General features: G+C 35.2%; 1 protein-coding gene across 2 annotated transcripts; it reads left to right on the top strand.

Annotated features, from left to right (window-relative positions):
- The first annotated feature begins 472 nt into the window (after positions 1-472).
- Positions 473-19,156, top strand: Clic (chloride intracellular channel protein 5). 2 transcript variants are annotated; one of them, XM_073978080.1, is made up of 4 exons: positions 473-773; positions 16,699-16,965; positions 17,027-17,269; positions 18,278-19,156. In XM_073978080.1, the coding sequence occupies exons 1-4, from the start codon at positions 705-707 to the stop codon at positions 18,464-18,466; spliced, it is 768 nt and encodes a 255-aa protein (XP_073834181.1). In that variant the 5' UTR covers positions 473-704; the 3' UTR covers positions 18,467-19,156. The 2 variants fall into 2 exon arrangements, 1 of the variants encoding a protein (XP_073834181.1); XR_012411840.1 differs by having other exon boundaries at positions 505-773; positions 17,027-17,801; positions 17,977-19,156.
- The last annotated feature ends 586 nt before the right edge of the window (positions 19,157-19,742 follow it).

The following is a 19,742-nucleotide window of genomic DNA, read 5'->3' as shown; positions in this document are numbered from 1 at the left end:
GTATGAAGGGCCAAGGTTTCTCCACATAATCGAGTTGTGGATATGATAAAATGTTTGTTTCAGTAATAAGCTGAAAGATTTCTTCCATACAAATGCTCTAAAAACAATTTTGAAAATCATTGAATTCGATTGTTTTTAAAATTGTTGGCATATTATTCAAACATCACACACACATACAAAGATTGTGTATATTGTTTTGACGTTTTAGGAACAGTCGAAAGAAAAAAAATTAAATTGACAGGAAGCTTTAGCTAACCTTTATTATTAAACCAAGTTTGAAACGAATTTTGGTCCAATCAGAATCTTCGTATCTTTATTAGTGAAAATATGCAAAATCCGATGTCTAATAATAGTTTTTTTCCGTTAAATCGATTAAAAAATATCGGCGCGCGCCATCTCCAGTCGAGTTGACGGCGGCGATTTTTCGCCGATTTGAGCCGATGTAATCGACGGCGGCTACAACATTAAAAAAGAGAAGCGGCGGCGCGCCGCCGACCGAAAGTCGACTCGCTTCTACCTCTGCTGACTGACTTGTTTTCTTGTGCTTCTTGGTCGTGTCGGTTGAAAATTTTACGAAAGAGGAAGAAAAAGTATTTTAGTGAAATTTGGATTACGCTTTAATAAAAAAAGTAGCTTTTAACCGCAAAGAAATTCCCAAACAATTGTTTTTATATTTTGTTGGAAAAGAAACGTGAACAAAAATCATGTCGGAAGCAGAACTTCAAGAAACCAATGGAACCAGCGAAGTACCAGAAATTGAATTGATTATAAAGGTTTGTACATGTATTTCGCTATCGTTTCGCTGATACTGTGTCGCACACAGCAGAATTCAAGAAAAAAATGATAGAAATATTGAATTTGCAAAAGTTGTTAACATTTTAAAGGCGAGAATTGTTGTTATACACAATTTACCAGTGCGTTGCAATTGTTGGTGTATATGTGTGGGTATGGGGGATTATCAATCGGTACGACTTTGGGTGAAGACTTTGTGGATATGATGAGGAGGCATCTATTGCGACAAACGAAAGATGTTGATGGAACAAACAACACAGTAAAATTATGTGGATTTGGGATAATAATTATGAAGTTGTTGAATGGCAATCATAAAGTTGTTGTTTGTCAGTCCAACCATCTAACAATTTAAGCAAATATGTAGAAAGAAAAACAGGTTTCTTGTAGTATCTCCCAAATGTCCAAATGTGTGCTTTGTATATTTCTTTTGCACTCCCCCTCCTCAGTGGCTTTGCACTGGGCCAGAAGCATTGCTTATGATGGTGATGATATTGCCTGTATGTAGCAGCAGCACAATAACTACTTGGCTGGCTGGCACACCCTCCGGGCCACCTGACTGTCACGTCTTTCTTTTTTCAAAGTGATAGCAAACATCGTTATGTGTATTCCAAGATAATTGTTTTTTATCGACGACGAACAAACAAAGCGGACAATTCAACGTCACTGTTATTTTCTTTAGGAAGGGGAGAGGTCCAATGTTTGTTTTATTTATTATTTGTTTCCCTTTATGTGTATTCGCGGCACCACTTATCTATCGAGCGCTTTAACACATTCCTTTGACATTTCAGAACGCGGTTCTGGCTATGCGTCATAATAGTTCTGTTTTTCAAAAGTCCCGAAATTTCGTCTAAAAGAAAAAAAGAACGCTATGTAAATATCCGTTTCAACTTGGCGTTCTCATTCCAGCACATGTGACACATGATTTCCATTTAGATATGCAAATTTGAATTCCTACAAAGCTTTTGAAGAAACAAATAACAGAAAACGTCAACGAGGACAGCTACGAGTATGAATGCAATCTGGCAAAAAGACGAGAACGAAAACAAACAGCAGTATTTTTGTGTATGGAACCACTGACTGACTGCATTAGAAGTTGTTTGGTCGTGCTTATGTGGCTGTTGATCTGTTTGTTTTCTGCTCGTAAAAAAGTATTCATTGTTGGCCATGTTTCTAAACGTTTTAATATTTTGTCTCCCTACTCTTCACCTGCCACCCACTTCCCCACACAAATCTTCTTCATTTTGATCTTCCACAACTACAGCGGCGTGATCACAATATTTTGTCAAGCCATACATGAATGACTAGATGATGTTTGTATCTTTCTTAGCTTTGTGCTACAAAATGCCTAATGGAGATTTTCGCTGCTGTTGCATTCCTCTTCTTTGTTTCCATGTTAGTTGGATGTGGTGTGTTGTTGTCTTTGGGGGCTACCAATGTTGTTATGTTTCCATTTGTATTTAGAGAGAGAGGAGAAAGTGAAAGTTCACAGCATAAACTTGTTATGCGCTGCTGTACAAAGACAATTTACCTTAAATTGAAACTGACATTCATTCGTTCATCATTCAATGTGAATATTGCCAATTACAAAAGTCTCAATCAATACATACTTTCTGTTCGCTATAGTTCAATGGGTAATAATGTGAGGGATTGTGAGAAAAATTTCCATATTGTTTATTTTTACAATGTCTCGAGGGGGGTGTATAGGTTTCGAAGATGTAGTATATCTAATCTTTGGTAATAAAATGAAATTAATCCGTTCATATTTATTTATTTTTTATTTATTTATTTCAATTCATATTTGCCTAGTCTTTCGACCTTAAGCTGTATACTACATTATAATGTTTATATAACAAAATTAATATAAAATAAAGTAATAAGTAAGGAATGTTTTTATTCCTATTATAATCTTCTATACTTCCTGATAAAATAGTCCAAAAGTTGTAGCACCAAGTGTAGTGGCTGGAGCTCACGATAACTCTTGAACGGATCAGCCGATTCGTTCCAAAATGTGGCCTTTGCAATATTTTTTACAAACTTAGATAAAGTTCGAAGATGAACCATATCGGTCCACTGCTTACGGTACCTCCCCCACAATAGTTCAAAATATTTTGCTAAAATGGGGCACACCATAACTCTCGAAGGCAGTAACCGAGTTGGTCCATACTTTTCACATTCTACTATCTCTACGAGTCATAGATCAATTTAGAACAGGGTCTACATCCACTCCTTCGGGTACCTGACGCACAAAATTTCGGAAAGGTTCAGTTTAAGATCTCCTCTCGATTCTCTTTTATGTTTGCTGTAGCAATTTGTATTCGCCGCCTCAGTTACGACGTTACAATTTTTCAGGGGCAAGTCCATACTTCCTGAGAAAATTACCCAGACGATTCGGTCCAAACTTTGATATTCGTTATATCTTGTCCAAATTAAGTTAAACTTCGAAAATGGTCCATATCGGTTTTCTCTTTAAGGTACCTCCACCACAAAAGTTCAACATTTTTGGTTATGTGCAGTTTAGGATGTGTTGGAAGATCCTTTGATAATTTATACCGAAGCTACCACGTGTGTTGTAGCGATATTATGTTTTACGTGCGCATGTCCATGCACGTATTGTCCAAAAGCTCCAAACTATACGGCGACCAACTGAAATGACTTCCAAAAATATGTTCTACTTCCAAAATGGTACCTCCTCCACAAGACATTTGAGTTTTAATTCAAACCCATGTTTTTGTCGGGAAGATCATACGTCGTAAAACTGCCATAAAATTCCGAAAACCACCAAAATACATTAATTTTGGAGAAAAGGAAGATAAATCACCGAACGCTTTTGATCGGCTGGAATTCCCATCTTAATACTAAACCGTTTGAAAAGTCAGGAATTTTATACCTTACAAATCAATCCCAAATTCTGGGACAGGATGGCCTCACAGGCGATGATTAGTTTGCGTAATTGGGAACAAAAATTCGAAGCTCTGTTTCGTGAATTCGAAAGTTCTCTAATGAGAGGTGCTAATTTCGGAACTGTTTAACCTATACTTTCCTGTATTCCAACCCCTCCAAACGGCAAAGGGATCGTTATGTTTGCGGATAATTGCGAGAACAAGGCGTGGTTCGGGCAAGTATGTCAGCAATGGTCAGCCGTAGCAAATATTCTTGAGTCTTTACTCTTCCCCGGCTGCAGAAATAGCTATCTACACGGCATCTCCACATGTAACAGTCAAGAACTTAACCAGAATCAGACGTGTAATAGAACAGTGTTGGTGGTGCTCGATTTACGTTTGTGGATGGTAGCAGAATGATCAATGATATCATAATTTACTTATTTATTTCCGGCCAGTAACTACCCGAAAATTCTATGGGTTACATTCGACAGCATGTTCATGTCCCAGATATCTGGGTCTAGTTGAAAATTGGTAACCAAGTCTTTAAATCTCTAACTGCCTGCACTTGGGGTGTATATAAATACACCTTGTTGACTTCATATAACGCGGTAACTAAGCGAATACATATGCAATGCATTCAAAAAGTAATCAGGCATGTTAGAGCGCCAACCTGAGAACTGCAATATTATGTCTCCTTGAGGAGACGAATACTCTTATTTTAGGCTATTTTATTCGTGTATAGTATCAGTTATCTGGGTTTTGTTCTCCTGCATTTAACAAAATTCAAAATTAAACAACCTGTTCTGGCTGCGTTCATAGCGAATCGAGCGAATATTTTTGAACTGTCTGCGCAACTGTATCAATGGGAAAGAAGGCTGTCCTGATAGATTATTTGATTTAGAGGTTCCCGTTTATCACTTTGGACATCTCTTATTATTATGAAGATATCTCCTGATGTGCCTAAGTTGTTGTGTTTATGCATCGGTAAAAACTTATCCTCCTCATAGGAATGGCGCACTGTTATCACCAGGCCATTGCAGAAAGGTTCTTAATGACTTTTTTGGATGCAATATGTTCGAAAAGTGTATGAAAAGTTGTCTTGTTTTGGGACCACCCCACTGCGTACGTCCTTTTTTATTTTGTTTAACCGAATTGTTAATAATTTTAATGTTTACACAATCATTTTTAAAAACATTTTTGGTCTGTTCCAGAACTGCAAGAATCTACTAATTTTTACTATTTTTTCCGATAACATAAAAGGAAAAATGCTATCGTAGTAAAAAATAGTAGCTTCATGCAGGTTCTGGAACAGAGCATTTGTCTACTTTTGTCAACTTTAGCAGTGACTAAATTCTGTGGAAGATTCTCGTTGTTTGATAAGAGATCTGTCTAGCAAAGTTTTGATAACAACATCAGCCAAACTACAAGATCTCACAGTTATTGCAAAATACTTGAATCGGTAGTTTGCATTTGTTTTTTCACAAAATTTGTAATTTCTTTGCAGTATCATCTCCTAGGTCATTGTGGAGACAACGTTCCCAAAAAAAAACTTGACATTCTTTTAACTATTTTTGGCAACCCAATGTCCACACTTCCATATGCAAACTATCAATAAGCTTTGGCCGTGAAATAATATCTTTGAAAATAACTGTGAACCTAAAACCCAAGTTTTTGCAAAAAAAAAAACAGCAAATTTAGACATGTTTTGGAGGCGCCATTCAATAAAATACCCGATAAATGCCATATATGGTGCCACATAATAAACTCTTTTTTTGGTTATAATACTCTGCATACTTCACGTCCATATCAATAACCACTTTTAATTATTTCATATTGCCGAACGAATGGCTGCGACAATTAGCGGGGCAATAACATACGAAAAAAAAGAAATAGCGACCCAACATAAAGAGTTACTGCTACACGCACGTAACTATCTCAACTTGCACACTCACTCGCTCACTCTTATATATGAAAGTGTGTTTCGTTATTAGGAAAATCTATCTTATCTCTAACTTTTGCTAGCTATACCACCTTACTATTATTATTGTATATTGTTGCTGTTCACACACTACAGTAACTAATAATCTTGAAAGCATTCTAAATACATACTTCATAGGTGAAATATTTTCTTACCTCATTCCTATTTCTAATGACGGGTGTTGTTGATTGCTTCGGAACTGAAAAAAAAAAAAAACAAACTACATATAAACAGGAATACAACAAAATATGCATGTTGGTTTGGGTATCTATCGGAGTTTTGTATTCTTCGTTATCAGAAACTGAAACTGAAATAAACAACTATGAACAATAATGATTGTTTCTTGAACTCCAATTAATTTCATTGGAAACCATTTATGTTTTATGGCTTGATTTGGTATTAGACATTGATGTTGAAATTAAGAAGAAAATGTCAAATGAAGATAAATTGCTTACATTTAATAAAAGGTTATCATACTTTTCAATGCATGTGTGATATCAAAATAAAGCAATAGGCACAAAAGACCGGTTTATTATTTCATGCAAATTAAAAATACCTATTTTTTCGTGTATTCAAACGGCGTTTGCTTTGGAGCATTTTGCCGGGTTCACCTTTTTTATAAGGATTTATTTAATGTTTGAGCTATGGAATTATGATTTGAAACCTAGTGGGTTTATTAAATCCGATTAATTATAAACGGGGTATTAAAATACCTAATATAAACCACAGACACCTAATTATATCGTTTTTACTGAATGACGATTCAACAAAACCATTGTCGATCCTAAGTATACATTAATTGTTGTTGCTTTAGAATAAATACACAGCAATGCAATTTTCGAGTTATCTGCACTTTGCTGCATTTATATTGGAGTTTCCAAGTCATACTACATTATATTCTCAACACGTTCCCTTTGATGCTATGTATTTCCCATTGAAATTATGTGCTCTATCACTTAAAGAAACTTTCTTTGCATATGCTTATACGTTCCGCAATTATTAACCAAATAAAACTATGAATCTTTATTTCAAACTAATTGTTGTTAGAGTATATTAGCGAAGCATGGATACAATTAAAATAAATAAAAAACCCACCAAGTAGCTATAAAAACTCTTAACTTAAGAGCTATTTAATTTATGCACATAAACTTTTGAACCGACATTCATAAATGCTTCTTTATATGGTCGGTCGAAAACAAAACTTGTTACTCATCATGCAGTTCGCCAATTATAAACATTGCAAATACATAACAAAACACACACATACACGGACCCATAAATATCCACTTAGTTTTTAATATTTGCGTTTTGATTTTTTATTGCTGTTTTCTAGTTGGCTTTTGATTTGTTTATTTTACCTGAGTCATTAAACATTCATAAAATGGGTTGCTGCTGCAAGTAAAACGCAAATTGCTAAAATAGACATTAGACAAGTGCATCATAAAACAACATAATGAGGAATAATACAAAATATGATGTGTTATTTCTAATAGAACTATAAGAGGGTGGTTAGAAAGCACTGTGCGAAATTTACACTCAGTTTAGAAAAGCAAACGTGAGTTGGTTGTTCTAACAGCATATTATATTTTTGTTGATTATGTTTGGCAGGGCAGTAGAAAAAACACTCTTATTTCACGTGGCAGCTGACGTTCCTCAAATGCGATAAATGTGGGATGTTCTCCGAAGATGGTTTATGGCGTAGCTGAGCTCGGCATCTGCGACTGCATCTGCGTCAATGCTATTAATCCTGTTTGATAGGTTTGGTGATGTCGAGGTTCTCTCTTGTAACGTTAGACCTCTCCTTCTCTCTCTCTTGATCATGAAGATGACTCTTGAAATGCGTGGATGAGGGGTCTTTTCCAGTATATACCCAGCAAAATTTGACGGAAGGTGTTCTTTGCGATGACGTGATTTCATGTCATCTTTTGCATTGGTTCAAAGGAAGTCGTGAAAGATCCGATCTTTTCATTAGGATTTGAACCAATGCAAAGGAAGTCGTGAAAGATCCGATCTTTTCATCAGCATTTGTACCCATTCCATCGAACCAATAGAGATGATGTTTGTGTTTTTATTTACACACCTGTTTATTTTCATTTTGGTACGTTCCAGTACTGCAAAAATCTACTAATTTTTACTATTTTTTCCGATAACATAAAGGAAAAATTGTTATCGTAGTAAAAATAAGTAGATTCTTGCAGTTTCTGGAACAGACCAAAGTTGATAGAACTGTCGTCGTGATGTTGTCTTACATTTCCTGCATATCAAACAACTAAAACTTCTAAACAATTGGTATTATATGACGTCCCATCGAGCTAAAAATAGAATCGGACTGCACACATTGCTATTTTAAAAGTTCCCTTGTCTGTTCTAAATCTGACATAGAATGAAATCAATCAAATCTCGCTTCTTGGAATTTGAAAAAAAAGTCCGAAACGAAAAGGAACAAGAATCTGAAAATAAAGAAGAAACTACTTTTGGAAAGAAACAATTAAAAATAAATTAATTAAGCATAAATGGTATTTTCCATAAAAAGTCTCTCCTCCCCGTTCGTTACATTTTGTTCTTAGAGATCCCTAAAGCAAGCCGGGTTGTAGATCCCTACATTTTTCCGTCACTAAACAAAAGAGTATAAATTACCAAAATGTTGTTATAAAATAACAAAATTATAAAATAAAAGTAATTTACGAAATAAAAATACTTAAAGGAATGCGTTTGGAGTCCATTTCGAAATCTGAACTGGTGATGGGAAGATAATTGAAAAAACCTTTTGTAAGATGAAAGAATATCAGTTGCGGAGAACGGAGGAAGTAATCTTTTGCGTTGCAGCGGTGGTGATTACATTGCAATTTTGGATGTAAACTTTTGAAAAACTAAACTGATAAATTAATTGTAGTTATTTTATGAATTCGTTTGAATTAATAAAGAGTTTTGTTTTTCATGAAAACCATATTTCAATACAGCATTTCCATTTTCCAAACAAGACATGAAAATTTCATGCCAAGGGGTTGGTGAAAATGACATGCCAAAGCATTGGTTAAAATGACATGTCAAAGCATGGGTGAAAATGACATGCTTAGGATCCAGAAAAGAACGTCATCTTTTGGGGTCCACGCTCATATAAAATTCATCGATGAAGATGCTAAAAAGATGACATGCTAGATCACTTGCACCCATGATTGAATGTCATCTTTGGCATCGAACATTTTGCTGGGTTACCACAGACCGACCTATCGCCCCAGCAAAATGTTCGATGCCAAAGATGACATTCAATCATGGGTGCAAGTGATCTAGCATGTCATCTTTTTAGCATCTTCATCCATGAATTTTATATGAGCGTGGACCCCAAAAGATGACGTTCTTTTCTGGATCCTAAGCATGTCATTTTAACCAATGCGTTGACATGTCATTTCCACCAATGCTTTCATTCATTTTCACCCATGCTTTGACATGTCATTTTAAATAATGCTTTGGCATGTCATTTTCACCAACCCCTTGGCATGAAATTTTCATATTGTTTGGAAAATGGAAATGCTGTATTGAAATATGGTTTTCATGAAAAACAAAACTCTTTATTAATTCAAACGAATTCATGAAATAGCTACAATTAATTTATCAATTTATCAGTTTAGTTTTTCAAAAGTTTACATCCAAAATTGCAATGTAATCACCACCGCTGCAACGCAAAAGATTACTTCCTCCGTTCTCCGCAACTGATATTCTTTCATCTTCTTTCATCTTTTACAATTAACTTCCCATCACCAGTTCAGATTTCGACATGGACTCCACATGCACTCCTTTAAGTATTTTTATTTCGTAAATTACTTTTATTTTATAATTTTGTTATTTTATAACAACATTTTGGTAATTTATACTCTTTTGTTTACTGACGGAAATATGTAGGGATCTACAACCCGGCTTGCTTTAGGGATCTCAAAGAACAAAATGTAACGAACGGGGAGGAGAGACTTTTTATGGAAAATACCATTTATGCTTAATTAATTTATTTTTAATTGTTTCTTTCCAAAAGTAGTTTCTTCTTTATTTTCAGATTCTTGTTCCTTTTCGTTTCGGACTTTTTTTTCAAATTCCAAGAAGCGAGATTTGATTGATTTCATTCTATGTCAGATTTGGAACAGACAAGGGAACTTTTAAAATAGCAATGTGTGCAGTCCGATTCTATTTTTAGCTCGATGGTTGGGACTTCATATAATACCAATTGTTTAGAAGTTTTAGTTGTTTGATATGCAGGAAATGTAAGACAACATCACGACGACAGTTCTAACAACTTTGGTCTGTTCCAGAAACTGCAAGAATCTACTTATTTTTACTACGATAACAATTTTTCCTTTATGTTATCGGAAAAAATAGTAAAAATTAGTAGATTTTTGCAGTACTGGAACATACCAAAATGAAAATAAACAGGTGTGTAAATAAAAACACAAACATCATCTCTATTGGATCGATGGAATGGGTACAAATGCTGATGAAAAGATCGGATCTTTCACGACTTCCTTTGCATTGGTTCAAATCCAAATGAAAAGATCGGATCTTCCACGACTTCCTTTGAACCAATGCAAAAGATGACATGAAATCACGTCATCGCAAAGAACCCCTTCCGTCAAATTTTGCTGGGGCGTTTCCCGTTTTGATATAATCGCATTTTAATGTTTACGTCACAACTGCTTGGGGCTGACTGATGAACATATTTATATGTTTGACAAGATTTATTAGTAATAATATATAGAACATCTTTGCCAAAAGTTGAAGAAATGTGTGCTCAAATAAAATAGTTATAGAGATTTTTTTAAATAGATTTTTTGTCGAATTATTCCATATCCACACTTATGACACAAATGCAAAATATTCTAAATCATACGGAACAAAGTGACAAAAAAATTTTCCCATCTTTGCCTCAATATATTCCAACTTTCTAAATCGAAAATAAAAGTTCTAATTTTTGGAATGTAATTATAAATTCGTAAGTTACTAAAATATTAATTTCATACCTGAAAAGAACTTAAGCTTTCGGGCCTGAAGGTGGATATCTCGGAAACTAGAGCAGGTGGGAAAAAGCCGACCAAACCACCTATATCTCAAAAAGTCAAAAACGGCATATAGAACACTTAAGCATGACAAGGACGATATGTGGCCAACAAGGTTTCTTTATCTGCACCCCAAGTGCTGCCGGCTAGGGACTTGAGGACCTTGTTTCTACATTTCAACTTGTCACAGATAGTTGCGGCATGTGCGGACGACGAGAACGTGCTGTCGAATGTGACCTCTAGATTTTTGGGGAATTCTGCTTCCATCGACCATGACATTCAACTTTCTTTTCACCTGTGCAGTCCATTTGGTGCACAGAGTGGCTGTAGATTTATGACGGATATCTCAAAATAGGATTTCAGCCTTTCACAAATGTCATCGGGGAAGGTACCTGAATCCAAGATCGTAAAATCCTTCGCATACGTTGCGATCTCAACACCCGTATGGATGGGGTGGAATACACGAGAGGTAGAGGTAAACAGTTCCGGAGATATCAACCCACCTCCCTGTTTCACTCTACGGGAAAACGGCTTTTTGATCCTGAATCCCTTGTACGACAAGTGTTCACACATATATTTTGGTTATCAAACAACGTACAGTGCTTGATAGCAGTATAAAGGCTTTTGGTAAGTCTAGCGCTACCAACACTGCCGCACAACTTGTTCTCGTTGATAATATCTGTGGAGATGGCTTGCAAAGCCTCAAGAGTATTTGCTACAAGCGACAAAAAACAAATATGCTTGTACGATTCACCTCTACTGGCATTCTTGCCTAGCTTTACTAGCAGGACCACTCTGAGATATCCAGCTTTTTCAGCATTACCATGGAGATTTCGTCAGGGCCCTAGTTTTTAGATAATTTAGCGTTCCGAAAGGCATATGCAACATCATTCATTGTGCATGAGGTGGTTCCTCCCCGTCAGAAAGAGATGTATTGCGACCTAGTACTCTTATCTTCGCTCAGTCTCTGCCGGAGTGCTCGACAAATTGTCGATTAAAATACCTTATGCACCTCTTCGGGTCAGTCAGCGTAGCGTCGCCAAGCGGGACTGAGGTCCTATTTTCCTTCTTCATTTATTCCCTCTGCATCTGTTTAGGAATTCGGTCTCACGTTGTGTATTCTACCAAACGGAACGGAACGTCCTTTCTGCAGCCCGAACTGCGAGGTTCAGAGGTGTTGAAGTCGGGCGATCTGCTGATTGAAACAATTATACAGAGATCGTCTGAACCATGAGAACGACAGATTGACAGGCGACGTCATTTGTTAGACCAAATGACACGATGGTTATGTTTGTCGAACTGGGTCACTCTACACAAATGCCCAGCAAAATTTGACGGAAGGGGTTCTTTGCGATGACGTGATTTCATGTCATCTTTTGCATTGGTTCAAAGGAAGTCGTGGAAGATCCGATCTTTTCATTTGGATTTGAACCAATGCAAAGGAAGTCGTGAAAGATCCGATCTTTTCATCAGCATTTGTACCCATTCCATCGATCCAATAGAGATGATGTTTGTGTTTTTATTTACACACCTGTTTATTTTCATTTTGGTATGTTCCAGTACTGCAAAAATCTACTAATTTTTACTATTTTTTCCGATAACATAAAGGAAAAATTGTTATCGTAGTAAAAATAAGTAGATTCTTGCAGTTTCTGGAACAGACCAAAGTTGTTAGAACTGTCGTCGTGATGTTGTCTTACATTTCCTGCATATCAAACAACTAAAACTTCTAAACAATTGGTATTATATGAAGTCCCAACCATCGAGCTAAAAATAGAATCGGACTGCACACATTGCTATTTTAAAAGTTCCCTTGTCTGTTCCAAATCTGACATAGAATGAAATCAATCAAATCTCGCTTCTTGGAATTTGAAAAAAAAGTCCGAAACGAAAAGGAACAAGAATCTGAAAATAAAGAAGAAACTACTTTTGGAAAGAAACAATTAAAAATAAATTAATTAAGCATAAATGGTATTTTCCATAAAAAGTCTCTCCTCCCCGTTCGTTACATTTTGTTCTTTGAGATCCCTAAAGCAAGCCGGGTTGTAGATCCCTACATATTTCCGTCAGTAAACAAAAGAGTATAAATTACCAAAATGTTGTTATAAAATAACAAAATTATAAAATAAAAGTAATTTACGAAATAAAAATACTTAAAGGAGTGCATGTGGAGTCCATGTCGAAATCTGAACTGGTGATGGGAAGTTAATTGTAAAAGATGAAAGAAGATGAAAGAATATCAGTTGCGGAGAACGGAGGAAGTAATCTTTTGCGTTGCAGCGGTGGTGATTACATTGCAATTTTGGATGTAAACTTTTGAAAAACTAAACTGATAAATTGATAAATTAATTGTAGCTATTTCATGAATTCGTTTGAATTAATAAAGAGTTTTGTTTTTCATGAAAACCATATTTCAATACAGCATTTCCATTTTCCAAACAATATGAAAATTTCATGCCAAGGGGTTGGTGAAAATGACATGCCAAAGCATTATTTAAAATGACATGTCAAAGCATGGGTGAAAATGAATGAAAGCATTGGTGGAAATGACATGTCAACGCATTGGTTAAAATGACATGCTTAGGATCCAGAAAAGAACGTCATCTTTTGGGGTCCACGCTCATATAAAATTCATGGATGAAGATGCTAAAAAGATGACATGCTAGATCACTTGCACCCATGATTGAATGTCATCTTTGGCATCGAACATTTTGCTGGGTGCTGGTATGGGCGAATTCATTGACCGTACAAAAATAGCTCTATCAATGTGCGTAGTCCGAGCTACACCCCTCTAGTCATTATCTAGAACAATTCATGATCCTGCATTGAAGTCTCCAAAGACTAGTCGATTATGACCTTTCCAAGGCAGGCTGATGTTGCCTCTTTAACTAACCAGGAGTGCAGTTATTTATCGGCAGTTCGACACCTGGCTCATATCCCCCATACATTCCATGTACGGCTCAAGCGTGATAGGTCTGATCGTGATATTCTTCCGACTCAAGAAATCCACTATTTCCTCGATTTTACCTCAGAACCCAATGCAATTATATTGTTAAAAGGGTACATTTTCAGGGACTGGAACAGCAACGGCTGGTGTTAAGCGCTGTTGGGGAGACTACTAGTATCTCACATGGACGAAATAAACTTTGGTCATGGGTTATTCTGAACGAAAAAATCCCGTGAGTTTTTGTCTTTCCGCCGTTTCAACTTAAGGGAGTAAGTGAAGAAACTCACGGGGAATTTTCGTTCAGAATAACCCCAATTGGGTATTAAAAATAACTACAACTCCGTTCAATTGATAAAAAAGAAAACAAAGCGTTGTCAGGATTTCTTAAAAAATAACAGCACGTGAAAATTCGAACAGTGTTTGACCTCTCAAGCCTAGATATGGGCCAGGAAATTGAATTTTTTACAAAACAAAATCTGATCCGACATATCCCCACACAAATTTCAAAATTTTGCGCATATGTGTATTTAAAACCAGGCTCGGTTGGCCTTTTAATTGCAGGTAACTTGCTGTCTCTATTACAAAGGCATAATTTTATTCTAGGGGAAGTCGATACTAGGTATCTACCATATAAAAAGACTTCTGGGTCATTCTTCCCAAAACTTCCCACAGAAAAATCATACACATGAGTATTTTTTGAAGTTTTGCTTATATAGTGTTGAGTTCTTGTGATACGCTTTTCTTCTATTTACCTTTTTGTTTCTTTAAAATTTCCCCCAAATTTCTTCACCGCATTAGTACTCGTAGTAACATATGCATATCAATAATAGTTTTTTTTTTTTTAATTTTATTTCCCTTGGAAAATAACAAAATATTTCAAAACATGACTGATAGTAATTCAATTAATTTATTTTTATCCATCCATCCATATTTTCAAGACAGAACTTTGAAACACGATTACTGCGCATATGAGTGAGTGTATTGGTGTGGTACGGTATGGACAGTTGGTGGCGGTAGCCAAATGCAAACTTTACAGATACTACTCTAACCCTTTGCTGCTAATGTCATATGACATCATTGAAATGTGATGTGAGTGATGGCTATTGACTGTTGGGGAACAACGTTTGGGGAAACGGCGGGACTTGTGTGCTAAGTAAACGAACTGAACAGATAGTTCGTACGTTCATTCATTGATACAGCAACAGAAGAGTAAGAAAATAGAAACAACACAAATCGAAGAAATAAACAAGAATATACAAATACGGAAATGAGATGAACTAAAACACAAAAGTAGCAAATCACGTGACCGATCACCCACCGTGCTTAAAGATGAAACAATTTGGATATAAAATAATTTATGAATTTTTTGATGTATAAAACCAAATATAAAAATTATTGAAAGCAAAAGTAGTTTAATCAGAATTTTATCAGCGTGTACTACTAATACAAACATTGGAGCGGCACCACACAACACTCATACCACCGACACATTTTACAAACTTCTTGTTCTTCTTTAATATTTTTAGCACTTGAAAACAGTTTTGAACAACAAACTGTTATTGTTGCGATTATGAATGAAGATGATGATGTCATCAAGAATGTGCCATTTTTTGAGATATTAATTTCAATTTGGAAGGCGATAATTTGTTACAATATAACAAAAAGATTCTGTCATGTGGAGTTCCTATGAAAATATTACTACCGGAACTTTGTTTTCAATTGATATTTTTAATCAGGTTACTGATTAATACAAGTCACTATTTTGTTCCAAGGTGTTGTTAAAACAGCACCGTCGGAACCACCTTTCTCTCTTTTCTCCCTTGGAGAGACTCACATCAATAACCGAAGCCATATCTACATATAAATGATTAATTTTCGTTTTTAACTAATCATTTACCTCCATACCACCTATGAGTTACCTCTACAGTACCTTATACCTGTCCCCCGTCCCACGTTCAACCATCCACACTCACCATTTATAAATAGAACAATGCGCACTTGAAATTTGTATAATTATGCAATTTTGTTTTGCAATAATATTTTTAATATTATTTCCTAGTATTTGAAAAATCTTTTTAATAGGGGCGATCATTTTGTCAGTCATACCACTTTTTCTGTTAAAATTACAGTCGAACTTCTCTATAACGTGTAGCACTTGGGGACCGGCGAATTACTATGTTATAGAGAAAATTTGTTATAGAGAATTTTAAACTTTTGCCTTGAAACAACTTCCTTATAGAGAAGTATTCGCTGCAGGGAAGTTCGTTCTAGAGAAGTTAGACTGTAAGCGCCTTAATGCAGCTATTTATGTATATCAGGTTATTATTAATGATCGGTATTACCAGGTTGTTTTCAAGTCATACCTGCTAAATGTAGATATATATAAATATATTCTTGTTTTTCACATACATACCATGATACAATAAGAAGGTAGCATTATCAGCCCAGCTGAAGCCCAGCTGACGGTAACATAATGTGTCAATTGCATTGAATTTATGTCAAATTTTGACATCTTATGTTACCAAAAACGGCAGTTGCTGCTACCTTCTTATTGTATCATTATACATACATATTTCGAAGTCTGAACTCTCAATTTTACCCCCAGTTTTTGTAAAAATTTTTATTCTTCTCACACGAATTGTCAAATTTTGTAGATCGATTTACTCGCTTTAGCGCAAATGTAGAGCGCTGATTTTTAAATGAGGAATCCTTAATGATATATGGAACGGGTATACGAAAAATTAGATGTGTATGTCATCTGGGGGCTGAGCTATGAATGCCTAAATTATTACGAATATAGACGAACGAACAAAAATAAGTTACAAAAACTGGTTGTTAAACTTGACTACCGTCATATCATATTAGGTATTGTGGCCCCTAATATGAATTTCTCCCAGTGAACCATTTCGATTAGTCTATATATCGGCATAACCTCAAATTTATATCATTTTTAATATATTCACTATATTAATTATTTTAATTTCACAGCCTACGTCAATAGGAAATCTTATTTTCGATTAATAAATTATTATGTTTTTTTCTTTGTTTTCATTTTAGGCTTCCACAATCGATGGCCGTCGCAAAGGAGCATGTCTATTCTGTCAAGAATACTTTATGGACTTGTATTTGTTGGCCGAACTGAAGACAATCAGCCTAAAAGTGACCACAGTGGATATGCAAAAACCACCACCAGATTTTCGCACGAATTTCGAGGCAACTCATCCGCCAATTCTAATTGACAACGGTTTGGCTATTTTGGAAAATGACAAAATCGAAAGACACATCATGAAAAGTATCCCTGGTGGATATAATCTGTTTGTTCAGGTAAACAAAACATTGTTATTGTTTTAATGCATGTGTGGTGAATCTTTTCTCTCATTTGCAGGACAAGGAAGTTGCCACTTTAATTGAAAATTTATATGTTAAACTTAAGTTGATGTTGGTCAAGAAAGATGAAGCTAAAAATAATGCCTTACTGTCACATTTGAAGAAGATCAACGATCATTTGGCCAATCGCAATACACGTTTCCTGACCGGCGACACTATGTGCTGTTTCGATTGTGAATTGATGCCACGTCTGCAACACATTCGAGTGGCTGGAAAATATTTCGTAGATTTTGAAATACCCGTAAGTATGAGGGAAACATCTCTAATGTTAACAATAAGTTATAATATCACTCTATCCCTTTTATGGAGTGTTAAGAAAAAAAGGGGCCTTGTTTACAAAAGGCTTATCTGAGTGTAGTGTGAATACTGTACCCCGAGACCATCTCCTCCATTTCTGCAGAAGAAAGCTGGCTGGCAAGCAAACGAAACTTCTTGTATTGCAATTAAGATGTGGATGTTTTCCCAAATTAACAGGACGAAATCCAATATATACACTTCATACACTTCTACTCTTTAATTATCCTACCAAACCGGTTCTCCTGTCTCTCGATTCCTCATAGTTTCTGCTTGTTCGGTTTGTAGAATTCTTGAAGTTGGTACAGAGAAACCAGACGTCATGTAGACTGCGATCAGGTTAACGAGCCACACTGACTCCTCATAACAACCCTCCTATCGACAACAAGGTCAACTAAGTATTGTGGAACCCCTTATAAAATGGTAGTATGTGGAGTAATTGTTATTGGGGTTTATTCTGAACGTAAATTCCCCGTGGGGTTTCTCTATCTCTCCATTAAATTGAAACGGCAGAGAAACAAAACTCACGGAGCGTTCTCACTCAGGATAACCTCTATCATATTGCGTCAAACATTCCAGAAGGGATATTTCTCATATCAGTGAGTACATGCCGATTCATATTGGGGGTAATTCTGAATGAAAACTCCCCGTGAGTTTTGTCTCTCTGCCATTTCAACTTAACTTAAGCCTATATATTCAGAAAGGCTAGAACAGCCTTTTCTGGTTACCTGAATGTGTGTTCATATGTAACTTTATTACTTTTACTGGCTTCACAGACAGCTTTGAATATATATAATTTTTGAATATATATAATTATAATTTCTGGCAACATATCCCCATTTTTGGTTAAAATCCCTTGATAAATTGTTATCGAAGTGTATTTTTTTCTTGTCACAGGAATTATTTTAATAACTCATTAAATTATTTATTAATTATTCATTTGTTCCCTTTCCAGACTCATTATACCGCTCTGTGGCGATACATGTACCATATGTATCAATTGGATGCCTTCACTCAATCATGTCCGGCCGATCAGGATATCATCAATCATTACAAATTGCAACAAATGTTGAAAATGAAGAAACACGAAGAGTTGGAAACACCCACCTTCACCACATCCATTCCAATCGATATATCTGAATAAGAAGATTTAATCGTAGTTAACATTTGTCTCTATTCACAATTCAATCAGTGTGTGCGTGTGTATAATGCTGCGCTGCAACCACTACTACTACGAGTATTCTATAAACAATTCTTAATGATTATTTTGTTTTTTTTTCTGTTTTCTCTTTTGCTTAATTTAATTTAAAAAAGGTTTAATTTTTACAAAACCCCCTCCATCCACTTTTTGAATAGTGCAAACAAATTGACAAAATCGTATCGTATATATAGTTTTTCTGGGCGATTGTGCCTCCATATCGGTATAATATTATTTTAAAGATAGAGATCTTGATTTTGTTTTTTTTTTTCTTCAATTATTTTTGTTAATATGTATTAAGTTGAAATGTGTTTTTATTACATCTAATAATGTTCCTCCTTAGCTCACAGAATCTTCCACATGATGGAATAGGCGCCGATGTCTTGATTTATTTTTTCTTTGGCAATTAAAACCTGACTCTTTTGACACAGTATCCAAATAATCTTAAATAATGACCATTCTACTATCCGCATTTGTACTAACAAAAAGAGTGTTTTTTTAACATATATTTTTAATTCATACAAATTTATTAAAAGAAAAATATAATTGCAAATAATTTTTTGTATATACAAATACAATTTCAAAACAAACAAACAAAAATAAAGTATTTCTTATATTTGATACTAATAAAATGAATATGATTGGTTTTACTTTGCATTATTATGGTGGTATGGGAGAAACGGAACTGTGATAGTTTGTAAAAGTTTTGACAATCTTTAATCAAAATAACAGAAGATCAGAATTCATTGGGTTAATCGTCAATAGTTGATTTAAGCATAGTACACACGGTCCAACAAAACTGACAGTCAACGTACTTTTACGGCAATTTTCTGGCAAATAAAAACTTTTTCTTAGGTAAAAATGATTGAAATACAACATTTAAGGTATAATTTAGTGATTAGGAAAGTAATTATTCAGCTAGACTTTGATATTAACCGAATAGACCTCGATGACTGTCAGTTTTGTTGGACCGTGTGTAGTATGCTTTAGAATAAACACTTATGCGATGATAAAGGGCATTATATCGATATGTTCGAAATATATTGTATATGTCAAACTAAGGGGTCGATTATGGATAGCAACTCAGCTGTAGTTGCGTTGCCAGAAGAGAAAATCATGCAATTAAAATGAGTAAAAAGACGGAAATTTTTGTCAAATTCAATCAATATCAGAGTTTTGAACCTATTAATTTAATTGTAAAAAACTATAAATGTTAAAGCGG

Source organism: Musca autumnalis, unplaced genomic scaffold, assembly GCF_047663935.1.
Source record: "Musca autumnalis isolate F117 unplaced genomic scaffold, ASM4766393v1 scaffold_3, whole genome shotgun sequence".
NCBI lineage: Eukaryota > Metazoa > Arthropoda > Insecta > Diptera > Muscidae > Musca > Musca autumnalis.
The sequence above is the reverse complement of the archived record's forward strand: the minus strand, read 5'-3'. Positions and strand labels throughout refer to the sequence as shown.